General features: G+C 40.9%; 1 protein-coding gene across 1 annotated transcript; it reads right to left on the bottom strand.

Moving 5' to 3' along the window:
• Positions 1–1905: 1905 nt before the first annotated feature.
• Positions 1906–23028, bottom strand: LOC146972269 (beta-1,4-galactosyltransferase 3). The gene is made up of 7 exons (XM_085802298.1): positions 22837–23028; positions 12356–13699; positions 7949–8184; positions 6024–6211; positions 5796–5918; positions 5571–5675; positions 1906–4954 (listed from the first exon to the last, which is right to left on the bottom strand). The coding sequence occupies exons 2-7, from the start codon at positions 12627–12629 to the stop codon at positions 4699–4701; spliced, it is 1182 nt and encodes a 393-aa protein (XP_085658424.1). The 5' UTR covers positions 12630–13699; positions 22837–23028; the 3' UTR covers positions 1906–4698.
• Between the last annotated feature and the right edge of the window lie 2915 nt (positions 23029–25943).

Here is a 25943-nt window from a genome sequence, read left to right as displayed (position 1 = left end):
ACAAAGACCAGTTGTATATTCACCAAGAAAATCAATAAAAGGGGCCAGGAAAAAATTCAATTGGATTCATTTGCAGTGGTAACATGTATTATTATCTATTATTATATAATTAAAAAGTGCAAGTAGAAATATATCCAACGTTTTGTCACAAAGAAAAAAATAGTTACGTCTAAATAGCCTATGAGCTCCTAATCAAACTGAGAATGAGTGATGAGGCTCTTTTCACTTCATGCAGTGAAATGCAGTGGGACAGCAGCTGCTCTCTGTGGTGGCCGTAGGGGCAGGTGCCAAGGGCTGAGAAGGTCAACGATGGCTCAACTCAACTCAAACCACTACTGGAATGCAGCTAAAGTCTGTTGTAAAATATTATTTTCAAATATGATTTCCAAACGTACAGGAGTGACTCTGAGAGCTCAGCAGCCATCCGTAGGTGTGAATGAGTGTGTTGTTTGTCCTTATTGGTCCTGTGATAAACTGGTGGTTTCCATTTCTCTCTCTTTTGTTCAACAGATGAAAAAACATCAACAATGAAGAGAACTGCATGCAGCGTCAAATTTGATTTAATTTTGATATAGATATTGCTTTAGCTTCCCAAATATTTTCCCCATTAATAGTAATTGATAAATAGTGACGTTCAAACTTACCTAACAAAAGAGTAAGGGCCAACATAGCTGGGGCATAACATGATTTATCTAAGGTTAGATGTTTAAGTTAGTAGGCTACTTTAGATTTTTAAGCATATTAGAAGTTTACTGCAGGTACTCTTAAAGCAACACTATGTAGTTTCTCAACCTTAAAATAATGTTTCTAAACTCATACAAATGGTAGAAAAACGGTTAATAGGATGAATTGAGCTGCCACTACAGCTGCACTCAGCAACAACACTGGTCCAATATTTAGGCTATCCGTGTTCGGAAACTACATAGTGTTGCTTTAATTTAACCACAGTACATGATATTTTTATACAATAATAACAATGACTGGGCCTCTATATGTTTGGAAACTTTTGAGTGTCCCATTTAGGGCTGACCTCCATTAGTCGACAATTCGATTCGGAGAGGTCTGATTCGACTATGAACCTCGTAGTTGAATCGTTGGAAAATGTTGTTATGTAACCAAGACAGTACCATTATTAGCTTCTTACTACGTATTAATGCATAATAAATAATATTGTGTGAATTCTACAAAAATCCTCTAAAATCTGAGACTTGAACCTGAAGTGGCTGTAAATGAGTCAGATATTAAGCTGACAACCCAACACAATGATTTTCCGATTGTCACCCAAAACAAGTAACAACAAATAAACAGCTAGTTACTGAAGCACCACCAACAAAAAAGAAATAAAACTCACCCATCATCTTTGTTGTTATATTCCCAGGAGTAACTCCCAACGTAGCCATGGATCATCCAGTGGAGAAGACAACTGGCCTACAACACAGCGACACTGGATGTGCATGTGTAAAATGTTCTGATGAAGAGCAATGAGCTCGAAAAGTTTCTATTGATGTGCTAATAAATCTGCACATAAGGGAGCTGATGTGTGCGGTCTCCTTTTCTTGCCTTTGATGTGTAAAATGTTCTGCCAGGGTGGAAGAGAGGGTTGTTTCCAAGAAGAAAACAACAAATACCAAAAAACCCAGTCAAATTTCAAGACTATGGTTGTAACGATACTGCACGAATTTGCATCTATTATTGTGAACAAGCCGGTTTTTGTGGGGGCCTTACAAGTATGGTAATGATTTGCAATCTGACATAGTACATTGTTTTAGATGAAAATGGTCACACGCAAGCAGAAACCGAACACATACACACTTTCTTTTTTCTTGTAAATGGCTAAAATCCCCTCTCCCACACACTCTGACAAAATAAAGGTTAGTTTGAACTAAAAACCAGAAGGGGACAGCATTTCTTTTGAATAAATCAGTTTATTAATGAATTTAAGGCCACTCTGGACTGTGCAGAATTCATAAAGAGCGCAGACATGACTCACAAAGTCACCTTGCCCTTGGTTTCTTCAGTACTACCCTGTGATAACTGCTTTCTATTGTTGCGTAGCTTAGCCACATCAAAATGGAGTCAAATCAAATTAAACATTACATACCGGGCGGGGGGGGGGGGCAAAACTGGGGGACAAACAAAAACCTTGGGTCAATGTTACACAGTAAATGATGTAAAGTGTACTGTAATGTGACAGTGGAGTGTCTAGAGACAAATGCCCTTTTCTTATCCTCTAATTTCACACAACAGCACAGGAGGTCCACACAGCAAATGGAAACTAACATATAAAAGTCAACAAGAGTTTCTGGTTCACAAATAAACACTTGAGCATGCATCAAGTTCTGTAGGTGAGCACTGATATGAATCTTCTCCTTACTGGGCTCCGTATATCCCCATATCCTTACATATAGGTTCTTTGCCATGCATATTTGATATACACATACTACTGTATTAATGCGTAAGTGTTGAAATACTAGTATTGTCCGGGCTGCTGAGGGCAGAACAGCTGAATATGAATTCACATCCCAATGATAAAAACTCAGATCTCGTCTCATCCACTTCAGCAGACTAATACCACAAGAACGTGAAAATAAAAGTGAAGTTTTTCATCACAGGGTTTAAAGGAATAAAAAAAACATCATGAGCATTATGAATCATCCTCATCCCTTCACTAAAAAGAACTCGTTTTTTTCCATCTGTGGTTTGCAAATTTAGGTAAATCTGAATACATGCTGTTTATCTAGCCACAAGCTATTTGAACACAGAACTGAAAGATGCTATAAATATTGACAAGAGGAAATAATCGGCCCATTCATAGAATAGTACGGCATAACAGAAATCGTCACAACACATGGAGTGTACTGTGAAGAGACTTTTTTTTTTCCTTTATCCATGATCACAGCTTTTCCATCTTAGTCATCTTTGGTTTCAGGGACTGGTTTCTGTTGTAAACAATCATATCTCTCAGCGTGGAGAGACGAGACGAGGTGGGGGGTCTACATGCAGTGTGAGGGCACAAGGTTGGAAGGACAGCGCCGATGTCTCCATCTAATAACGCGTTGACCAGCGACCGTCCCAGTCTAGAATCACTGGGTCGATATTGGAGTCGCAGATCACAGTTACACCAACAGACCAATTATTATCATGTCAGAGATATGGAACGAATAAAGAGGAGAAACACGGACTGCTTCCTTGTATAAGTGAACTGCAACTTCTACACAATGGTTAAGATGCCCGTGAACTAATTCACACTCACACAATTTTCATTTGAACTTCACTGTAACCGTTATTTATCATTATTTTGTGGCTTTTCAAACTATCACTATGAATTAAGTTTTCTGAAACCACACATCAACAGTGATGAGAGATTTGACGTGTTGTGCTCTGGGCTCAAACCACTCAACTCTACCTTCTTTGCCTATAGTCTTTTCATTTTGACTACTGAAACTCGAGATTACTGATCTCCACTTCTCTTGTGTAGATGAACAATGGTGGAGTGGTTTAAATGTGAAGCACATTATCAGGATTCACTGCATATAAATTGTTGCGGGAACAAGGCAGCACTCTTGAGGGAAACATTAATATACATTGTGCATAATCAACATATATGGAAAAAATAAAGTGAAGCAAAGAGACTCCATTATGATGTGAATCACTAGCTCATCTGAAGGCAGAGGACTGATCACCAAGACCTGCTCTGTTTTAAGAAGGCAAATACACAGAAAAATATATGCTGAAATATAAGTAAATGAGCTGAAAGGCTGAACTGAATACACCAATTACTGCTGAGATAAACGCTACACAGAGGGACTGAAATGTATCCTTGGTGTACAGAACTGAAATGTTTCTTCAATCCTACTGAATTTGACAAAAGGCAAAATTATGTGTACGGCATCCACAGCTTCGAAAACATGGGAGCTCTTTAGCCTATATTTTGATGTACGAGCCAAACTGAAATAGAGCAGCGTCTCTGTTCGGGGACCCTTTCTAAACAAGGGCCCAGACATTTGCAGACAGGTATACGGATATGTGCGCAATTGTGTCAAAAGCCATAATAGGAGCAACTGTAACACACGTTCCTTCACTTAGTTCTCACTGTAGCAGCTTCACGCACTCGCAAACACACTTTCACTCATGTATTCATTGGCTTTGAGAAGAAAAAAAAAAATCTGTCCATCTCAGTGGTGGCACAGTGTGACTGCTGGAATTTGCAGGTACTGCTCCATTAAGCCCAGTTTTCTACATCATGTAAAGTACAAGTGATAAGACAAAGAAAAAAAATAAAAGATTCTAAGGCATCACAAGGTTTAACCAGCGACCACAGTGCTGTAGATATATAAACTCATAGAGTCCAACTTTTAGTCTCCTCTCTTTGCTGTGGCTCCCTGGAAGAATAATCAGTGATAAATCAGGATCACAGGAACCAAGGCGGAGAGCTGTCACCTACGGGTTGATAAAGTCACGTCTATTGTTTTCCTAAACCAGGTGTATTATTCACCCAAACCTGCATGTCTGCCTGTGGGCAGCTTGATGTTGTTTCTCCACAACTACGTCCTCCACAGACAGACAGCAGAGCGTAAAATGAGCGAACAGCTTCAGGCCACCGAGAGGAAAACACACCGTCCTACAGCATGATTATCCTACTGAAGTAATGGCAAAGAGAGACGTGATTAGTGGTTGTTTATGGGAGACTTGTTTCTCTTAGAGGCCCCGTTTCTTTTTGGCTGCGCCTTTTATCGGGACCTCGGCCGGCGCGTCGGCCGGAGGTTTGCCTGCAGCTTTGACAGGTTGAAGAGGAGGAGGAGGGGGCGTCGGAGGGTGGAGGCCGGCCTCGGTGCCGATGTTGACGGTGATGTTGGTGTACAGGGGCAGGTACTCCCTCTGGATGATCTCGTATTCAGCCGTGTTCATCCCGTCCAACTTCCAGGTCTGACGCGTCTTGGCCAGCATGTTGAACCTTTCGATCACAACAAAGACAGAAGAGTGAACACTGAAGGCTGTGATCCTCTTTACCTTTGCAGTGAAAACTAAAACAATTTCTGCTATTTCCGCTTGAGACCAAGGATTACAGAATACAACCCCTTAAAGAGGAACTATGCAAGATTTTTACCTTAACTGTGCTACATTTTTACCTAATTTAAACAGCTTTGGAGTTACTGTGATGGTGGAGTTGTTATGGGGAGAATGGAGGCTCTCTGCCTTCCACGCTGAGTCTCATGCTCGAAAACCAACCTTAAAAATCAGTGCCTCCGATCCGGTGTCCTAGCTCTCGTCTCGGCGGCACCGCAACACAAACACGCCCCGTAACCCATGATCTCTTGTTTATAACAGATAAAACTATACAAATGTACATATTGTTAACGCGTATATGATATACTATAATGTTCCATCGCTCCATGGATTGCTGTCTCGCCGGCTTTGTTGGGGAAAAAAAAGCACTTGGCCATGAGGAGGGTTTGTAAAACAGTGGAAAAGCGACCACACTTGCATAGTTCCCCTTTAACATAATCAGATTTGTGATAAAATGTTTTTTTTTATCTCTGCATGCAGCAACACCAACATGTTTGTTGTACCTCTTTGGGTTCACATCATTTCCTTTGTCCAGCTTGTGTTTAATCATCTTGTAACGGCCAACCCTCAGTGACGGCCGAGTGATATACATCCCTCCCAAGGACACCCTGGAAAAAAAAACACAGCTTTTTATGAGCTGGGACTGAGACATTGAACATCTGATCTGCAGGACTATGTGGTTATGATTTAAGGGATTAGGTTTAGTAACTAAAACTTCTCATTCCCACCTGACTCCAATATCATCATCCTCTCCCCCCCAGCCCCAGTAATTGTTTGGAAAGCCATTCATTTTGAGGTAGTGCAGTGGTGTCAAAGCTGACACTCCTCCAAAGTACATCTTGTACGGAAGCCTGTAAAGATTAAAACAAAACACATGAGTATTTTTTTTAAAGTGGAGCATGGATTATGCTATGTGAGCCTGTCTGTGGCCAATTCACAGCCAAGAAAGGACATACTTGTAGCCAAACTTGTCCATGGCGATGGCTGCATGCTTTGGGTTGGAGTCACACATGTATGTGTTGCGATCGTCCTCTGGAATGAGGTCCACATCATGGAAGAAGAGACAGTCCCAGTCCTCCTCCCTCATGGCCTCCCGGAAACCCACGTTCATCAGCTTGGCTCTGTTGAAAGTGTAGTTTCCAGCCTGTGGGGCAAACAAAGACACTGTGAGTCAGTGATACAACAGAAAAAAAATCAAACCTGCACTTTTCTTTCTTTTTTTTTATTCAAAATTTTTCCAGTTTATGGAGACAAGACATAACATAAACCAAACACATGGCAGGTATGTAGACAGGACAAAGTCACACACAAAATAAAAATGGGGGGGGGGGGGGTACATGATATTCCAAAACAATGTCCGGGGAAACACAAAAACTCAACGAGAATATGATGCTGGAAGGACCAAATCTAATTCAAATATCTCCTAGTAACATCCCATTGTCTACCAAGACCCCTATCAAAATCTTTCAGGAAACCGGCTGCTCTTTCCATGTTGAGGAGATCTAAGTATTCCTCAAGCCATACTTCCTTTGAAAAGCAGGCCGGCTTTCGCTCTTTCCAGTTACAAAGGATCAACCTTTGTAACCTGCACTTTAATTCAGCCTGGGACTTCTTGTCTCCAGTTTCATATCAAGCTTCATGGAAGTTGCTTGAAAAACAAAAACAGTAAGGGGGAATGAAGCCAAAACATAATAAGTAGTTAAGTACAGGCATTGGCTTTTATTTATCTACAAAGCTTTCATTGGAAAAATGCCATCACATATTACCTCCTTGTTAAATCAGTCTCATACTCCATTCTCAACTGCTTTTAGTTTTTCTGTAGCATCCTCCTGGAATAATTTACAATTAACACTAAAACTACAGACATTTGTTTCTCTGGGTCAGTTTAAAACTATGAACTAACAAACTCCTCTGTCTCTGAATGTAACTGTTTTTTTAACAGTTGCTTTAACTTATGCTGTGTTTTTGTTGTTTTATTTGTATATGATGTTGCAAATATCTGTCTAGTACTTTCGACATCATTGAAAATGAGGGCTTGCTCTGAATGATTCTCAAGATTAAATAAAGGTTGAAAAGTAGTTACTGATTGTTGATTTCCAGGATTTAAACCCAGGTTAATATCAATTAATTCATTATTATTTTATTGTCAGAAACTATCCTTCATATATGTTACATATTCTGCAGACACAGTGACTAATTAAGACTCTATTTTGCACAAACAATACAAACAATATGTAGTAACGAACTGGAGCTGCACCAATCTCACACTGTCTTTAAATTTTTCAAAGAAACAACAGTATAGCAACATCCAATAAATCTTAAATAAATAAAGATACCATTCATCCCCTCAGACACATGCCATCATCTTATTTCCATGTCTTGTTTAGGTATAATTCATTGATTAAGACAAAAAAATGCACCACAGCATCTGATGCATTGTTCATCAATAATCAATCATTGAAATATGAATTTCAAGGTATTAGCTCAGTCAAGACAAAGAGGAAGCAAGTTCCATCATGTGAATGTGCAATGACACATCCAGCTCTAGAGGTTTAACTGGAGTTAAAATGAATCAAGTGTTAAACAGATAAGGAGTTAACACCCTCTAAGCTACTTGTACATTGTATGTCAACATGCACATGCAGTGAAGGCACAGAAGAGGGTGCTCTTCATCTAGCTGTAGGATCCTATCCTAATGATTTATGACAGCTGTAAATATCGAACAAAAACAACCTTGTGTTTTTGCCAAATTTTAAACTTTAAGTGACAAAAATATCACTTGAAACATAAAAATCCCTGACTCTAAATCCCCTATTTACCATTTGAACCTTTTTTTTTTTACCAAATCATTTGCTGTGTTACTTGGTTGAGTGAGTTTCACCTGATGAATGACATAAATTCCATAGTTGAGCTGTTGGCGCTGCAGGAAGGGGTGCAGGTAGTAGAGCAGGAACTTGAGGTGGTGCTCTCTGTGTCTGTGGGGAATGACGATGGCCGTGCGGTGCCTCGCCTCACAGTCAGGCGGCCTGTAGCGGCCCCCCCGGACCACCAGTGGATTTTTCCTCTGAACCTCTGCTAGGGTGAGCCCTGATGGAAAACTGACATGGATCGGCCCACCTGTGGGCAGACACAGGATACGCTTAATGAAGTGGAGGCAAATAATGTGGTTAGACGACAAGTCGTTATTATTTGAATATGACATCATGGTGAAAATGACCTTTTTTGAAGTCTGGGATCTTGAATTCAATTCACACAAAGCAAGAGAGACAGATCTTGATACTGACACAGAGCTGATGTGTTAATAAAAGTAACAGTAAATATACCGGGGCATATCAGTTCTGGCACTTGTTCTTTGCATAAAGATAGGTCTACTTCAGCACATAAAAAAAGTACATTCTTTCTGTTCAAGCCTCCTTGTTGTCCCCCAAGGAAAAATACATACCAGTAAACCCGTCTCAGAATTTTTTAAAGATGACCAAACTCACACTCAACTCAATTCCCCAAGTCTTTGATTGACATTGTAAACGGTTTAGTAAAAAAGAAAGAACAGATCCAGTCGTTCTCTCCGTGCCTCCTCTCAGAACATTCAGTACTACCTCATGATCTTTTGCATTCATCTTTTTCTCAAAATGTTGCTAAAGCCTTCTGGCTCAGGTATCTGCGTGTCTTTTAAAATGACTGGCTTTAAAAGTAGGAAAGGGGAAAAGAGCAGAGCCTTGAGAGCAGAAGACTACAGTAATTTGAAAAACATGTGCGACAAAGTAACAAACAGATACACAAGGTCCTGAGCTATCAAACAGGGATGAAATGTGGTTGGAAGGAGGATTAAAAGCTATGGGTGAAAAAAAAAGTAAGTAAGAGGACTCCAAGTTAAACTTTTCTCAGCTATTTACAAAAATCACTTCGTTTTAGATGCTCATAAAACACACTACAGCAGAGGCAGCGTTCTGCAACTTTGCCCTTCTTCAATTTTATGATGAACAAAAACAAATGTCTCTGTGGAAAATATGTTATTCGAACAACGCATTCAAGCTTTGATCCACAAGGAAACAATGGCTCAAGGATCAAAGAGTGGTCATAACATCAATTACGTGTTGTCAGCTCTGATCATGGTTGTGCATTGTTCTGGAAAACGATGCCCAAAAATGTATTAAAAAAAGAAAAACAAGTCATGTGCCGTTTCAGTTTATAGATCTACAAAGTATATGAGTTGTCTGACAGATGATTGATGTGACCTAATTCAAAGGGAGGTCACAACTAATAATCTTGACTGATGTGATTCTGCTTGCTAGTAATTACTGTGGCAATTTGCACCAACATAACTGTCTGCATTGATGGCAGAATATTATGTTTGCAGTGCACGCTCTCATATGCAAGCACACTGCTCCTTGATATGCCTGCCCTTCCCTATTGGCCACAATTTATGTTTACCCTCTTTCTTTACATTATGTCATCATGCGAGAGACACCTGGCTTTTACTGAATATTTTATGACAGAAAAACAGCTCTTTCAAAACCACACTTCATGTTTTTCTACTCAAATTAAAGAAAGACATATTATATGAATAAAAGATGATACTATCCATCTTGGTACTCCTATCCAAGATAATAGGACCAAGAGTATGTACTACTCCAAGACAATTGGAAAACTAAACATTTGAATAACAGTCCATTGAGAAATCACTCCACAACAGCTGTTTGCATCTTCCTGCAAAACATAAAATCAAAGCAGGACATTGGTGGTGTTGTTGCCACTGTTTTCTCTGACTGCATTTAACTGGTTTAAATCGTAAATTCCATCAAGGATACAGTGGTGTTTGGTTACAGAATATGAAATCAACGTCCCGCAACAACAGTCTTGGGGTACCACAAGGGTCGGTGCTGGGACCACTGCTCTTGAGTTTATTGACGACCTGCCAAGTTGTTGTCCGTCAACTCTAACAACTGTAATGCAGTCTTGTATGTTCATGCAAAAGACAAAATACAAGCTGCACAAGATCCAACAGCTGCCATGAGTAATGTGTACTGGCTGGAGAGTTCCCATTTACACCTCAACTTATCTAAGACTGTCTGGATATTCTTTTCAAAAAAGACAAATATTGACAGTAATGTAATCCCAACATTGTTGTTCAAGGCCAAAGAATCGAGGTAGTACAAGATTTTAAATATTTGGAATCTTTCTCGACTCACAACTTCATTTTTCAACTTCAACAGAATGAAATTAAACCTGTCCAACCTTAGATTTCTTAGGAACAACTTGAGTCAGCCAAGCTATACTTTGATGCAATGATTATGTCACAATATGTCCTATTACATAACAAGTTGGGCAAAGCAACTGTAAAGCCAACTGAGACGGTCTCAAAACCTCCTGAAAAAGTACTTGACAAAAAACCAAAAATGTGTAACCCCTGTGTGTAATCAGTGTAACATCCTTCTCCAAACATCTTAAAGCATGCCTATTGCCTATTAGAAAACCAGATCTGTGAACACAACTTTGTTTTTGTACGTCTGTCTGTGGGATTTGTTGTTGGGGCACCACTTACAGATTGTGGGTATCCTGAAATACAATTTAATACAGATTGTGGGTATCCTGAAATACAATTTAATACTTTATTATGGGCACCATGCAATACAACCCAGCACTTTATATTCTCATTGATTAATTTCATGTGGTCCCCCAACTCCTACTCCATATTGTTCTTCCTTTAATGGTTTGTTATCATTTGGTCTGGCTTCCTTTGAATTAGTTTGCTTTGTTTAATCTAACATCTACCTGCCAAGGGGGCAAGAGATGGAAATTAGCCATGTGGCTACAATCTCACACATATTCACATTTTGAATGTTTATTAATATGTATCGTTCCATTTCTAAAAATTGTGATTTAAATCACATTTTATTCTAAAATCTTTGTTGCTAACAGAGAGCCTCCACCATCTGCATTATTGTTTCATGTGTGGATAGCATCAGCACTCATTTTTTTAAAGGTGTACAGAAATGGCCGTTTGTCCTGTTTGTCGCGCCAAGTTGTCACAAGCTGCAACACGAGTTTACCCGAGTAAGGAAAACAAATTTGATTGGTCGTTATCGAGCGGGCGGGATATTCAAAGCTTGGGGCGAGCCCGAGCTCCGTGTGTGTGTGCGTGTCTCAGACGTTTGAATGATGGATTATGGATCCAATATCAGTGGCTGGTGAATCGTGTACAGGCTGACGTATAATCCACGCGCCTGCATTATCCAATGCGAAAAAAACAAACACACTTTCATCCCGGATTTACTCAAAAATAGAATTTTGCACAAAGTTTGGCCTACATCGTCTGATAGATGAGTTATTACACTAATTTTATGACCCAGAGTGGGCTTAAATTCAATTTTCTTTTCTGTACACCTTTAAGCTGATGTGTTGGATGTATCCCACCTAGTCCTGCTCAGCTCATGCAGGAGATCTGTGTCAGCAACACAGGTCAGTTATCCCCTTGTTAAACCAGTTTCAGTGAAGCCCCAGAAGACGTCTGCTCACAATGCATCTAACTGTCAACAAACGGTGTTAAAACAAACGCACCAAGTTTGTGGAGTCTTACCATTTGTTCAAGTTGCCTAAACCCCCATAACCTGCATTGAATACACCTCTGTTACAGTATAACTTTGTTGAAGACTGAGGGCTTTACACAGTTCACCTAAGAATGCAAATTATGAAAATTACAGTGAAACATCATCATCGGGCGGCAGCTGATGTCATTTGACTATTCGCTGGTATGACGTCCTATTAACTGGTATAAAGCAAATGGCTCAAGCTCTTAGTGCTAAATGGAAATGTCTGAAAGCTGCACTATCGTGGTGCATTTAAGCTCCCCTGATGCTGCTAAACAAGAGCAAGAGTCAACACCTAAACATCCTGATACAAACCCAATAAGAAAATGTATCTGTAGTACCACAGCATAATGGAGGCAGAAAATATGTGGGACAAAGCTGATGCAGAATAATAGATATACAGACATACATACTGAGGTGGTAAATCAAACAAGTTCACTGTCTTTAAAAAGCTGTAAATAGCTGTATACTTCATTTATCAGTTCATGTTTACTAATAGAAGGACACTTTTATATTATATTGACATGAGGATCCTGGGATGGCATCTGGAACTCATGATCACAGCGAAATGTGAGAAAAACACTGCAACTGCCCATATATCAGTGCTGTGTTGGGGGATGCAGGTACATGGAGGCAATAGCTACTTTCAGGTTTCACAGTGTTGCTTTGGAAACAATACAGAAACAGGCAAGAAGACTCACCTACAAATGGGGATATCTTAGGGCAGAGGGGCATGTCATCTCCGTGGCCATGAGGTCTGGATAGGTGGGAGAGGTTGGCATATACGTCCCCTCCCGTGACGCCAGCTGCTGTGTGATTACGGCTTGAAAAACCCGGGCCGTCGGGCTTGCGGAAGATGCGGATGAAGTATGTGACCCTCTTCTGGTACCCCTCTCGGGAGAGCAGTGCCATGACCACCAGCTGGATGCCCAGAAACATGAAAAGGTAGCGCCATTTGGACTGGAGAGCGACCATGGCGACAACTCTCGTAGAAAAAAAACGAACAAAAAAAACTGTGATCCAGAGGAGGCAGTGAAAAAAGTCACACTAGTCTTCAGTAATCCGACTCTCAGTACTTCAATGTTGAGGCTAAATATGTTCTCCCCATCCAGAAATGAAATCCAGAGAGGTGGTGATTGTGAAGTGTGTGTTTGATGAAAGCTGGTGTGGTTGGTACCTTCTCTGAAATATTGCAATGCACATTTAATGTGATGGTTAGTGTATATTAAGTTACGGTGGAAATATGGAATTTGGATATGAGGAAGATGAGTAAAAAAATAGAGTAAGCCAACACAAAAAAAGGCACTTGTGGTAGGCTGTAATGGAAAGAAACCACAGAGGAGAGGTGAAATAGAAAAATATTCCAAAGTGTTAAAATTCCAAAACCGTGTGTGGCAGATATCTCCAAAATTGACTGTTGGTCCAATTCCTGATTGGCGTGGGGTGGTAATGCCAGTCCCACATCATGTAGTTTCACCACCACTGAACTGCATCCATTGCTCTGTGAAGCTCATTCTCCTCCGGTCAAATAGATGGCAGCGTCAGTGTCTCTCACTCACTCTCTCGCTTTTTCTCTTCCTCCCTTTGTGAGCTTTATGCTGCCTTCTGTTCTCCCTCATGTTCTCTCCTGAGGGAGGCCTCTGCAACAACAACAACCGCCATGACAAAAGGGGGCATATGCAAACGTATATGGCCCTATACTTTGAGAGGATTACACAGCTTCCATTGACTCGCTGCCTGACTGACTGGAGAGACGGGGGAGTGGACCATGACCAGCGTGGGAGGAGTGGTCAGACGGTTGCATGTGTGTGTGGGTGAGTGTGTTTTTGCAAGGGGGAGGGCTCCAGTGAAGAGTCAGGCTGGGAGCAAAAGAAACGAGGGAGGAGGTGGAGGAAGAGGAGGAGGAGGGAGAGCTTTGATTCCCACTGCTATTGTTCCATAATGATGCAATCCACAGCTCCGAGACCCCTCAATCAGCTCACGGGGGCCGACGGCCACTGGGCCCGCTGGATGGACAGGACCTGGACCAATCGTCCAGTGCGGCTCTGAAAGGACAAAAAAACAACAGAAGAGGAGGAGGGACGGTTAGATGGACTGACACTCTCTGGTTCATACTGTTGACATCAGCGATTTTGCATTTACAGCGGAATCCTTTTCCCATGCAAACAATGACTAATTGTGCGCAATGCAAGCCTAACGAATGGATTGTGTTTGTTTACATGGAGACTCAACAGCACAGTTGGATAGCCTTGACTAATCAGGCCCAGCGTGGGCTCCGGTACAGATGCCTCCCCAAAGAGAGGCCTGCTGCCCACCGCTGATGGCAGACGGGAAGTCATGCACCATCCTGTGGATGAAAGATTCCTAAGACTGGAGCCAGTAAACTCAATGGCTCCGTTCCTGTAGGTTGGTGCAATACTGTGTTTGCTGACCTTACATAACCCCCCCCCCCGACTCCTGCTCTGCTGCTGTCTGCTGCAGTCTCCAACACGTTCTTAGATGCAAATCAAATAGTGCTCGTTAAAGTAGGCTGCCTCAGACCACTAATCCTAATCCCACTGAATGCTACAAGACTGGTGCAGAGACGGATGGAAACTGTTTCAAGACAAATGGGGCAGCTGCCGACCTCTCACCAACACATAAATCCATTGTTGATCTTTAAGCTCAGATTTAATTTGTTAAATCAACCAATCAATCAATCAATCAATCAATCAACCATCAATCAATTCTGATTTGATTAAAGCTACATAATGTGTTCCCCCACAACCAAGTTCTTTTTTGGCTACGTATTTTTCTTGGCTAAAGCATGCCTTGTAAAAACGACTTCCTCGATTGCAATGCACAGTCATTTTAATGGCCTTTCATTACTACTGAATTATAAATATGTTGTTGACGTCTGCAGCCTTAAGAGCATGCCACACTAATAACACAGAGCAAAACAATGCATTGTGAGCACTCGGAGTGAAGGGTTCATTGGTTTTCAAAAGCAGTGCTCTTGAGCTTCCTCTTCTCCTGTGTTTAATCTGTCATTCAAACCGTATCACACTCCGTGAAAACCAGGTAGATTACATGGTGCTTGTTATGGAAGACGGGACTGAAGGAAAAGGAAAGAAGGAGAAAAACAGACAGACCGACAAAGCACACTGTAAAGAAACGGCAAGAGTAGAATGGCGGCCTAATCGTTGTGTGTTGCCTTATATTTTACTGAAACATTCCTTTCAAATATTTTTATTAGAGCACATTGTAACATTGTAATATTATCCACATCATACACACGAGTATAATGTATATCCATATAGAAATGTGTGCAGTTAGGACATACTTACTGAAACATTCCAACTAACACTACAAAGATACACTGCCCGTCCAAAAAAAAAAGTCACCACCACCTGGATTTAACTAAATTAATAGGTAAGAGCTTCCCACTGGATAATTACTGCATGGATGATTATGTTTCAGCTGGCAACAACCTATTTAGCCCTAACTGATGTCGGCAGACACATCCTGTGGTTGTGGAGAAGATGTTAATCTGTTTCAGAAAGGTCAAATTATTGGCATCAAGCAAATAAAACATCTAAGGAGATTGCTGAGACTAAAATCGGGCTAAGAACTGTCAACACAGCATTGAAAACTGGATGGATAGTGGGCAAAGATCATCTTCAAGGAGGAAATGTGGTCCAGTGTGACCACAGAGTCCAGACCTGAACCCCACTGAGAATCTTTGAAAAATTAATGCAACTCTGGACGGAAATAAATGTTGTGACATTGCATAAGCTTATCGAATCGATGGCACAGCAAATGTGTGCCGTTAACAAAGCTAAAGGTGGTCCAATGAAATATTAGAGTGTGTGACTTTTTTTTTGGACAGTGTATATTACAACATCTGACAAGCTTGTGCTTGTTGAACGTAAGCATGTATGTACCTCTGAAAACAGCTGACTGCAAGGATTTTCTTTTCAAGGATAATAAAGGTTTTTCTCTAAGGGGATATGTGGATCAAAAAGGAGAGGAAAGCCTCTGCTTGCCGCTGCAGATGATTTTCATCTGTATGTAGAACTGTGAGCAGATGGGGGATTGAGCTCTCTCACTTTGCCTAGCACCTCTAATAACCCTGAAGATTATGGATATGGTTTATAGAGATCATGCCATAAAGACTGAGCGGTGGAGCCGATTTGCCCTCCTGTGCGATTAACCGACGATGTGATCCAGGGCACAAAAACAAGCAAGTGGGGGAAAAAAACTGAATAAGGACTACAGCTTACTTACTGGTTGACACCCTTACAGGCTCACTAGATCAGAGGTTGCGTTAAACTTAACAGGGCTGAAAAACTGGGCGTTAACCTACAATTACCTGTCATTTCCATCCGTTTAATGATGATGAGACATAGACTGAGTGGTGGAGCCAATTTGACTGCATTTACATTTCAGAAACAACTCAATCACAGCAACAATTTATGGACCAAACTATTCAAAAATGAGGTCACCCTAAGTGGTGCACTCTGTCAAAATGCCACACAGTCTTCAGGTTTTTCCATAATTGTTTTAAAAAATAAATAAATAAAAATAAGTCAACAGCAGAGAATATCAAGTTAAAAACAACCATTGCTCTGGATCGATGTAAATAATTAAACCTCAGGTTTTTGTGAACAAAACACGGCAGAAAAGATTCATGTAGTGTTTTATGATTTTGAATTTTAACTTCTATGACGACCTCTTGCTAGTCTCGCATATTCCAGTATCACATTCATCTGTAATGAGATATGTGGCTTTCCAAAGGGAAGAAACAATAAGTGTGGTTCACTTTAGTGCTCGAGGGCCACGCTGTGCTCGGGCATACTGCTACGGTGAGACAACTTGGCAGCAGGAACCTCCTGTAACAAAGCGCAGGCACTGACTTAACATGCATATAAAAAGAGCCCCGATGACTAGATTTAGAGGAATCTTTCTCTGTAGCTAAAAGGCTGAGGATGAGGAGTGAACTGAAGAGAGGGGAGGACAAAGAGAACTAAAGGGGAGCTGGAATGGGAGAGGGAGAGCAGCCAACAGTCTGGTTACACCATGCGCTTTTGATTGCATTGTGTCTCCTGCTCAGATATCCTTCCTCTCTGCATTTAGAATTTCAAAAGAGGCAGGTTTGGCATGATATAACATACTCCGGCACACCAAAGTCAGCCATTTCTGGTCTCGTTTCCCTGCAGCCCCCGTGCTGTATTTTTCACATCGCTGTGCAACGTGTGCTTTAAACAGTGATGGCACATAACAGTCGACAAATGGGACATTTCCTTTTCTGCCCATGGGGCATAAATATTACATATATATGGTATGTCCACATGCATGCTTGCTCACACATGAATGGACGAAGGAGGAGCAAAGAGGCCTAGCACGGGGTATGGACTGTAGAGCTAACAGGAAAATAAAAGGGGGTGGGGGGGTAGGAGTATGAAGTTATATATTTAGATTGTCATCAAGGGATACGACTTACGGTCAGCGCTGCTGTTCAAAACCAACAGGGACAGCACAGAACCAACAAAGGATAAATGAGACCCAGGCTAACTAACAGTGGGGGTAACCACAGAAGAGGTTTACCTAACCAGACATTCTTACAGAGTTTCTATTGGCTCCAACACACCAACACTTCACTTTTCTTCCCCCCTTCCCCTGTTTTATCCCTCTCCATCTGTAATGGCAGCCTATTCGTTGGACTCAAACTAGAGGATTTGCTTCATTTATGCAAATCATATTTTTCGACAGCAACGGTCATTCATTACCCGTTGAGGGTTATTTTACAGTTGGTAGTTATCTGAGCCAGAAATTCCAGCCACAGCTGGTTCACATCAAATCAGAGTACACACAGTAGAGAGGTGGCTGATCCCCGCTACAGAACAACGCTATCTTACTTACAAGTGACTGCGAGAGAGTTCAAATCTGTGTTTCTGATAAGTGCTACTGTGAAAAAAGGAGATAACAAGCTATCAAGTACAAACTATTCACTTCTACAGTTCTCAGAGGCAGCGTGTCTTTGTCAGTGCCTGTAGAGCAAACACAAGGTCACAATTCACTGAGTAAATGCTGACAAGAGACACTGAAATGCTCAACACTTGTCCTCCAAAATGAAAAAAATAACACAAAACCTAGACTAGACTGTGCTGACTGATGGAGGCCTTAACCTCTTAACCCCACTGAATCAGATAGCAAGTCTGCATTAAAGGATGAACCTTTAAAATCTGCCTGAGTGTGTCATCAGTTCTATACCAGCAGCATATCAAGTCTTTAATGTGTGACCTTCCTGTTAAATCTGCTCAAACCCTACTACTGTTGGTGGGATGGGATGGGTCGGGTCTGTGGTGGCCATGGAACTCCACTCAATTTTACAGAGATTTACTTTCAGCTTTTATTCAGAGATACAGCACTAGACTGCACACTGTCAGGTCTAGTTTCATTCATACACATCGAACGATTAAGGAACAGAGGAGGTGACACAGACAGTCAAAAAGAAAGGGTGATTAAATGTGCAGCCCCCTAAAACCTTTTCCAATAGGATGAAGGTTGCATGGGAGAAAATCAGGGGCCCTTTCAACGTACCGTAAATGGCCACAAAACATTTCTTGATGTCTGATTGGAAATAAATAAAAGATATTGATGTCAAGTTCTGATGTTAACTTCTGTTTCTAATAAAATCTGATAAGATTGAAAGAGGAACTAAGCAGGATTATTCCCATGCTTGCTACATTTTTACCTCCGGACTAATTGTGATAGTTAACTACATGACTTGTGACTGGTTACGAGTGAGAACGGAGGCTCTCTGTCTTCCACCTGGCGTCTCATGGCTGAAAACCAACCTTGCAACATCAGTGTACTTGGCATCTGCCCCGGTGTCCCAGCCCTTGTCTCTGTGGCACCGCGACACAAACGCGCTCCGTAACTCCTAATCTTTTGTTTATGACAGTTAGGCTAAGACTACACAAATATACCCGTCGTAACATCGTATATGTTATATAAAGTTATCCACCGCCCCATGGATTGATTTTTTGCCGGCTTCATTAAAAACAAATGTACATGACCAGGCGGAGGAAAAGCAACAAGACTTGCATAGTTCCTCTTCAACTCTATATTTAGTAAATTAGACTGTGGGCTGATGCATTAACATGCTTCCGTTGCAAGCCAAAAGGAAGAAGTCAGTAAATGAGATGATAAACTAAAGTAATACTCAGCTCTCTGGGAGGAGTGCAGGAGGAGCAGCAGCGGTGGGGATGTGTTTTAAGACGCCCTGAAACAGCTCTCAGAATGCCATTCTGCTCCACGTGATTATATGTTTCTGGCAAAAACACGCTGGCAGGGAGGGACTTGTCAGACATCTATGGTAGCCAACAGTGTGGAAAGTACCACCTGTGAAATTGTATTATAGACACCAGCTTCATGTCAGGTGTAGTCAGTTAAATGGCGACACTTCAAGGCAACACAGCTGAATTACTAACACTAGGGACTGAGTTACAACATCAAAGCTCATGTTACAACAACTAGTCCTCAAAGGCTCATTGGAAACAATGGTATATCATGTACGCAATTAAATAAGCAGAAGCACAAAAGGATGCAATACCTACCTACCCTATGGCAGGTTTCGACTAAGCCAATGGCAATATTAGGAGGGAATGAGTATTTTGACTTGACACATTTTTCAAGCCCAAGATTCCATAGAGCAATTCTCTTCAAGTTGATCTATTTGTTTATGTCCTTAGAAAACATTTTCCTTAGTATTCAGTATTCATCTGTTGAACTCTGCAATCTGCAATGCAAAATACAATCAACATGGTAATGAGGCCCAGATCAACAAAACAAGCATGTTTGTAGCAGCTACAGAGTTGCAGGGAGACTGATGGGTGGCTCTCTGATGAGTTAAATGAATCTAAAATCAACTCCTCCAGTGCATACAGAGTACATGTGCCCTGAATTATCCAATATGCTGCAGAGCATTTCCCTTTTAGTGCTTTGAGCTAGAGAAATTAGGTTTTATTCCTGTGAGAATCAGCACAGGCTTTGTGAAAAGGCTGCGTTTATCTGTGTAGATCATTTACTTCCATTGATTAACTAATGTGAGGGTCTCACTCTCACATTTTGCTGAATGCGTACAATTTGATCCATCTGAATGTTTTTTGTGTGCACACATGTTTCCAGCTTAATGTCTACACATGTTAATGAATTTTACGCAAGTCTTTAACCATGAGGCCACACTTGTTTCTGACAGCTGAAAATTAATTCATGGTAAGTGCAAACACCAGGGAGAAAATCTGTTTTACCAACCAACAACCTGAGCTTGTTTTTTTGTTTTTGTAAAAGAGGGTCAAGAGTCAAATAACAGCTCTTTCTGGGCGGAGGCCACCCAAACCTTGTCACCAGACTCTCCTACCATTTAGTCACACAGTTGGAATAGGTCACGAAACAATAACAACCCTTGGATTGGATAACATTAGCAATACTTAGTTTGCTCTCAGCTAATCTCTAACCACTTAATGTCTCAATGAACCAAGAAGACATGTAATCATTCCCAGAAAAGAGTTACGTTTGGCCTCAGTCTAGAGTGTGAGACTCAGCATAGAAACTACACCCTGATGCCAACTAACTAACTAACACAACAAACACAAATGCCAGGCTAAACCAGCTGGGCAACTTGACAGGCACAATGAGTCATTTTTGGGAAGCATGGTCAAAGAAGAGTTGATTCAATGTTAAGTTTACTTTAAAGTTATTAGACAGCAGTGCATTTCATTTGGTTCCACACGCAAACACACAAACATACCACTTGCCTTTGTTTTGTGGGGAAAAAATAAACCCCAATAATAATCAGAAAATAATGACAAAGCAGGAGAAAGAGAACGAAGACGACAAACAAACAGGAGGACATAAATAGAAAGGAGAATGTGTTTTGGAAAATTGAGTACGCAGTATTGTGCTGCACGTTCACACACCACCTTGCATTAGAACTCATCTAATACAGTTAAGATGGGTGTGCGAGTTATTCAACAGAGATATCTCAGCTGGTTTAGGAACTGGTGTTTAATACCACACGGGGGTGAAACTGCTTATGGACAGATGTAGTCAGCAGCAGACCATAGATCACCCTCACACAACAACATAACCTTTCTTTACAAAGCTGCCAAGACATTAGTACATCAGGGCACACACACACACGCCCAATAAAGAGCTGGATCAAAACCAAACTGATACCTGAATAACAAAAAGATGTTATCTGGATTCTGTGTGAGTACCTAGGTTCTTTTTCGAGCACCGACCCAGCAAGTCCAGGCAATGAAATATTGTGCAAACATGTCCTGAGAAAAGAGGTGTCTGCATAACAACGCGTGCCAGCGTCCTTGTCATGGCAACCCATCCTGAGCCCTGGCCATTCATTGTGGGTGCAGCTGGTACACGTCTCTATGGCTGTTCCCTCAAGACCGACTCCGCTGGGACAGACTGCTGAGGAGAGGGGAAAAAAAACATCCTCCTTCCTCCCACTCCTCTTCTCGTCTTTCTGCCATTGGTTGCTCATGAAGTTTCCATAGTGCAGTGTTCACCTTCAGCTATAACCAACCCACTGGGGAGAGTCACTTATCCAATCACAGTAACTGCAACCATGGAGACAAGAAAACTCCTCTGCTGCCACGAAGCTCACAACTAATACTGGAGCAGCAAGTTAGACAAGACAGAGGAAAGCTGACACTAGGTACTGGTCCTGCGACATTTGTTGTTTTAAAAGAAATCAAGATAGGCTGACACTGCCAAGAGTCGTTGTGTGTGATAATGCAAAAGGAAAAAGAGAAATAAAATAATAAAGGAACAAAAACAACGTCAACAAGTCTTTGTGAGTTATTCTCAGCAGTATGATGACATAATCATCTGATGCAGTAATGTGTTAAATGATCATCTAAAACTAAACAAAGTATGTCAAAAGTAAAGACTGTATGTCGTTAAATATAGTATGTACATCGAATGTAGTGCAACAGGCAAACATTTTAGCTTTTACATCTTAAATTGTGGTACTTCTGGATTTACAAAGTCTGTTTCTCATATGCCAATTGCTAAGAACAAGTCAAATTAGGCCTTTTAGTGCAATATTATGGGTGAAAGGCTACGTGTGTATAGTGGGAGTTTCCTTTGACAGAATTAAAAAGATGACTGTGCATTATCATTATCATCCTCATCCTGTGAGGGTGAAACATTAAGACAACTGTATGCAGATAACCCTATTGGTCTTCCTCTGTAGGACAATGAAAGAGGGGTCCTTCTGTTTGCCCCCTGCACTGGTCCCCTCATACCTCAAGTTTTGGACAATCAGACAGTTGGGAGGGGGGAGGGGGTCGCCGAGCAGAGCCTTTTGTTCTGCTTCAGGAGGGTAAACATTGGAGTACTGGTAAAGACGCTGTGAAACCTGTTCCAGCGACACAAGCGGAAAAAGTAGCATGAAATGTCCATTTTCACCACCAGTCATAGCTCAGCAGTGACCGTGTTCCCAGTTCGGTGTAGAACCGTGCCCTTCACGGATAGTTAGCCATTAACACACCAGGTAGCTTCGCCTATTCAAGTTGTCGTTAAACTCAAAACTTGTCATAAGTTAAGTGTTTGTGTCGCAACTGTCGGCGAGTGACAAAGTCACTAATTTTAGCATCAAGTGAACTTTGAAGTGGTTTACAGGCACTTCAGACAAGTCGCGTGAAAGAAGCTAACTTTGACACGGGCGTTCGATTAAGAACGTAAACCGTTACACGCTGGTTCGATTGACACTTCCATAGAACTCTTCTCCTTTCTTGTTTCTACTGTCGTGTGAACAAACGGACGTTTAATCCGCCCATGAACTTTGCTCCTGGCCAGTGTTCAGCACCGTCTTACTTTAAGTGGGGCGTTAATTGCCTTAACAACTGTTGTATGACCGGCGTGACCATGTGTGCTCTCAGCCAACAGATAAACAGATACACGACAGAGTAAAAGTCTTCCCACTTGGGTAAAAACATGAACGGCTTCTGGCCAGCTGTGACAGGAAAGACGAGCCAAACCGGGCCGGGCTAACCGCTGCGAGTTAACGGACGGTAGTTAGCTCAGCTAGCTAGCAACCAGCCACACAGACAGACAGCCAGACACGCACGGTGCTGTTGGGCTAGCACTGTGTTGGACATACTTGTCCAGGTCTCACCGTAAAAGCTGGTTTCCGTCCCCGGCAGGCTGGGTGTCCGTTAGACGTCGATATTTCCGCTCATCTCCCCTCTTCCTCCGTATTTCCGATATGTTTTGAAGTTGAGACTGTGGCCGATGTGATGATGTGTGGTAGTCTCTCTGAGAGCGAATGAGCAGAGTCGGTGACTCGGTGTCGCACAGCAGTTTCCCCTCCCCTTCCCTGGAAACCCCAAATTGTACCGTATTATGCGTCTGAATAATAATTTAAAAAGAAATCCAGTTTCGTTGCGTTTCCTATGAAAAAAGTATCATCACAGTGTAACCAGTGGTTTCTACGGTGAAATGAAAGTGTGCCAGCTTGAATTATCATGGTATAGCCTATAATTACTGGCAGTCATTCATTATCAAAAGACATAGCTCGAGGCAGGCACATATAGCTGACATTGGTTCAGTGTATAGGTATTTTTCAATAAACCATTAAGTGAAAAATGTTTAGGCGTTGTAGACACAGACAATACTTAATACAAACTATAAAGAACTGGAAAACAAGTAAACGTCCTGTAAGAGTCCTAAAGACATGATTAAAATAAGTTATAAGGTTTGAGTTTAAGCAGGAATGTAACTTTACAAAGCTCTACCAGACTTGAGAAAGGGAATATCACTTGAAAAATGAAGATTATTGAAATGGCTCAAGACTTGGAGGCAAAACGTGATTCTACAGATAAAAATTTGGGAAGTGAAACATTAGACACCACGGAGAGGGTGTTCTGAAAAACGAAACTAAACGTTTTCAGTTGCTCAAAATGAAAAAAATCTAGTAGTTTAATAAAAAATATCATTATTCCACTGTTGCAGGTTAGATATATTTTTCTAGTTGTGGTTTTGTAACTAAAACTCTCATTACCATTAGTTCTGAGGTCACATGCTCTAGAACTAATTAAATAAAATTAAATCAAAACAAAGAGTGCACATTTCATGCAGGAGATTACATTTCAAAGTTAAGGTAAGAAACAATCATTTACCCTCAAATTATTTGATCATATTTGTATAATTGTTTTTATTTTAAAAAGAACACACATTTTGAAAGCATTAACACATAGACTTTATGTTTTTGATGGCACAGATGGCACAGGTAATAATGCCATTGGAGCTACCCACGTCCCAGCTATTTCCCCTCAGGCTATCAGCAGCTCAGAACAGCATGGATGCATTGGTGTCAGCCCTGTGGCATCACCTCTGCCTTGGACAGTGCTTTGGACAAAACCACAGACTGGACAGTATCTTTTTCAGGATGTCTGCTTGGCAAGAACAGGCAACCCTGCAACTCTGTCCCTTCTATTTTGACCAAGTCACTTGCAGTCTTCCCACCAGAGACCAAGTTAAACACGTGTAGGTGACATCCATTTGATTTCCTCTGTAATTTAAATCAAGTCATATTCAGGAGGCTCCAAACGTTTCACAGACTGTGGTGGTATTTTATGGGGATGTAACATCAGGCAGAGTTTAAATTAATTATCTTTCTATATGATCCATATACTTAAATAAAGGGAAATCTGGTCATCTGGCCTCACTCTGTCCACATAAATTCATAATGTTCAAAGAGATGACAATTGGTGTGTATCTGTTTTACTAACAGTGCAGCTTGAAAGCTATAATGAATGATCTTCCCCCCACTTGTGGCCTGAAGGGAGAGCTGCAACCTCCAGCTGCACTGCTTCGACTCATGGGTAGACTTGAAACAGGAAACGCAGCGGGCCGCTGAGAAGCATGGAAGACCGTATTTAAGCACCAACCAAGATGCTCGGCCCACAGCGGGCATCTATTTGACTCGACTTCAAGATCTCCAAGATCCAAACACGAGCAGGAGCATGACCACGAAACAGTATATTTATCTGATGTACGGCTTCTGCTAAATACAGATATGAATGAGAATGTGTCTGATGTTGTAATGCAATACCAGCACGGTCTGCACGGATAGCTGTTTCGTGTGTGGGAGGGAGATGAGGTTCTTATAAAAAAAATACTTTTGTTTAATATTCACACCAACTTTGTCTAAATAATCAATTCTAAGCTTAAGGGGAAACATTTCCCATCTCCACTGCCAAGTGACTGAGCAAGTGCTTGAGCAACATCTCTCAAAATAGACGGCACCATTACTGAACAGAGAAATAAAAGTGTGGACAAAGATCAGGCAATGAGGAACAACAGCAGAGAGAATTCCTTACTTAGTAACATGTCACAATCATTAAATTTTAGTTGATGATTAATTGCCATACAAATAATTTCTACTAGCGATTTAATTGTCTTTCCTTGATCATTTTATGCCACTAGATAATATAAGCCTGGATATAGTTTAATAATATACTGTATACGGTATACACCTTATGAAGAAGAGCCATTTATTGGCTTGGATACTTAATCCATGATGCTAATGTCAATAGATGTTTATTGAAATGCGGTCGTTGAATATTAGATATGAAGCGCCTCGAGATAAACAGTTTATGGCGCTACACTCGTGTCATTAAACCATAGCAGGAGGCGGCACATGATGATGTCATTAAAAGAGGACCAGTTTAACCTCAAACAGTGGAAAATGACAAGGAAATTGTGATTGAAATATGACATTTTTGTGAGTTTCATCCAGCTGTTTTTATACAGATGAATGGACACAATTTCAACGATTATGCAAAATAATTGTGGTCAGCTCAAGTAATTGCAATGAGGCAATTATGTAATAACTGTGACAGACCTAGCTACCGGTACTAATGATTTCCTTTTCCTGCTACTCTGTTATTTCTTATATTTTTCTTAATTATTTGGTCCATTAAATTTCAGAAATTTGTACAAAACTATGCATTATGATTTCAATGACTAAGAAATTATCTGAAATTGTTTTTTTTTGTCTGACCAACAATTCAAAACAGAAGAATCTGCCAATATTCACATTAGGCATTTAATGTATGTGTAAAAATAAATGACTAAATAACTGTTAAAAATATCCTGTTGTCCTCTTATGAAAAAAATATCAATTAAGATGATGAGAAATACTTTTCACAGCAAGTTATTCAATTATAGTGCATCTTATATTAAAAACCAACAGCTCAAGGCAGAAAAACAATGAACAAG

This window comes from Trachurus japonicus, chromosome 16 (assembly GCF_045865225.1).
Source record: "Trachurus japonicus isolate A0001 chromosome 16, Traja_1.0".
Lineage (NCBI taxonomy): Eukaryota > Metazoa > Chordata > Actinopteri > Carangiformes > Carangidae > Trachurus > Trachurus japonicus.
This window is presented reverse-complemented; position numbering and strand designations above follow the sequence as displayed.

Excerpts from the sequence above, each read along its gene's own strand:
- LOC146972269 (XM_085802298.1), bottom strand. The coding sequence starts at position 12,629 with ATGGTCGCTCTCCAGTCCAAATGGCGCTACCTTTTCATGTTTCTGGGC. Across the intron at positions 6,212-7,948 it reads GAATTTATGTCATTCATCAG|GCTGGAAACTACACTTTCAA; the intron begins GTGAAACTCACT and ends TTTGCCCCACAG. Across the intron at positions 4,955-5,570 it reads AATGATGTGAACCCAAAGAG|GTTCAACATGCTGGCCAAGA; the intron begins GTACAACAAACA and ends TGTGATCGAAAG.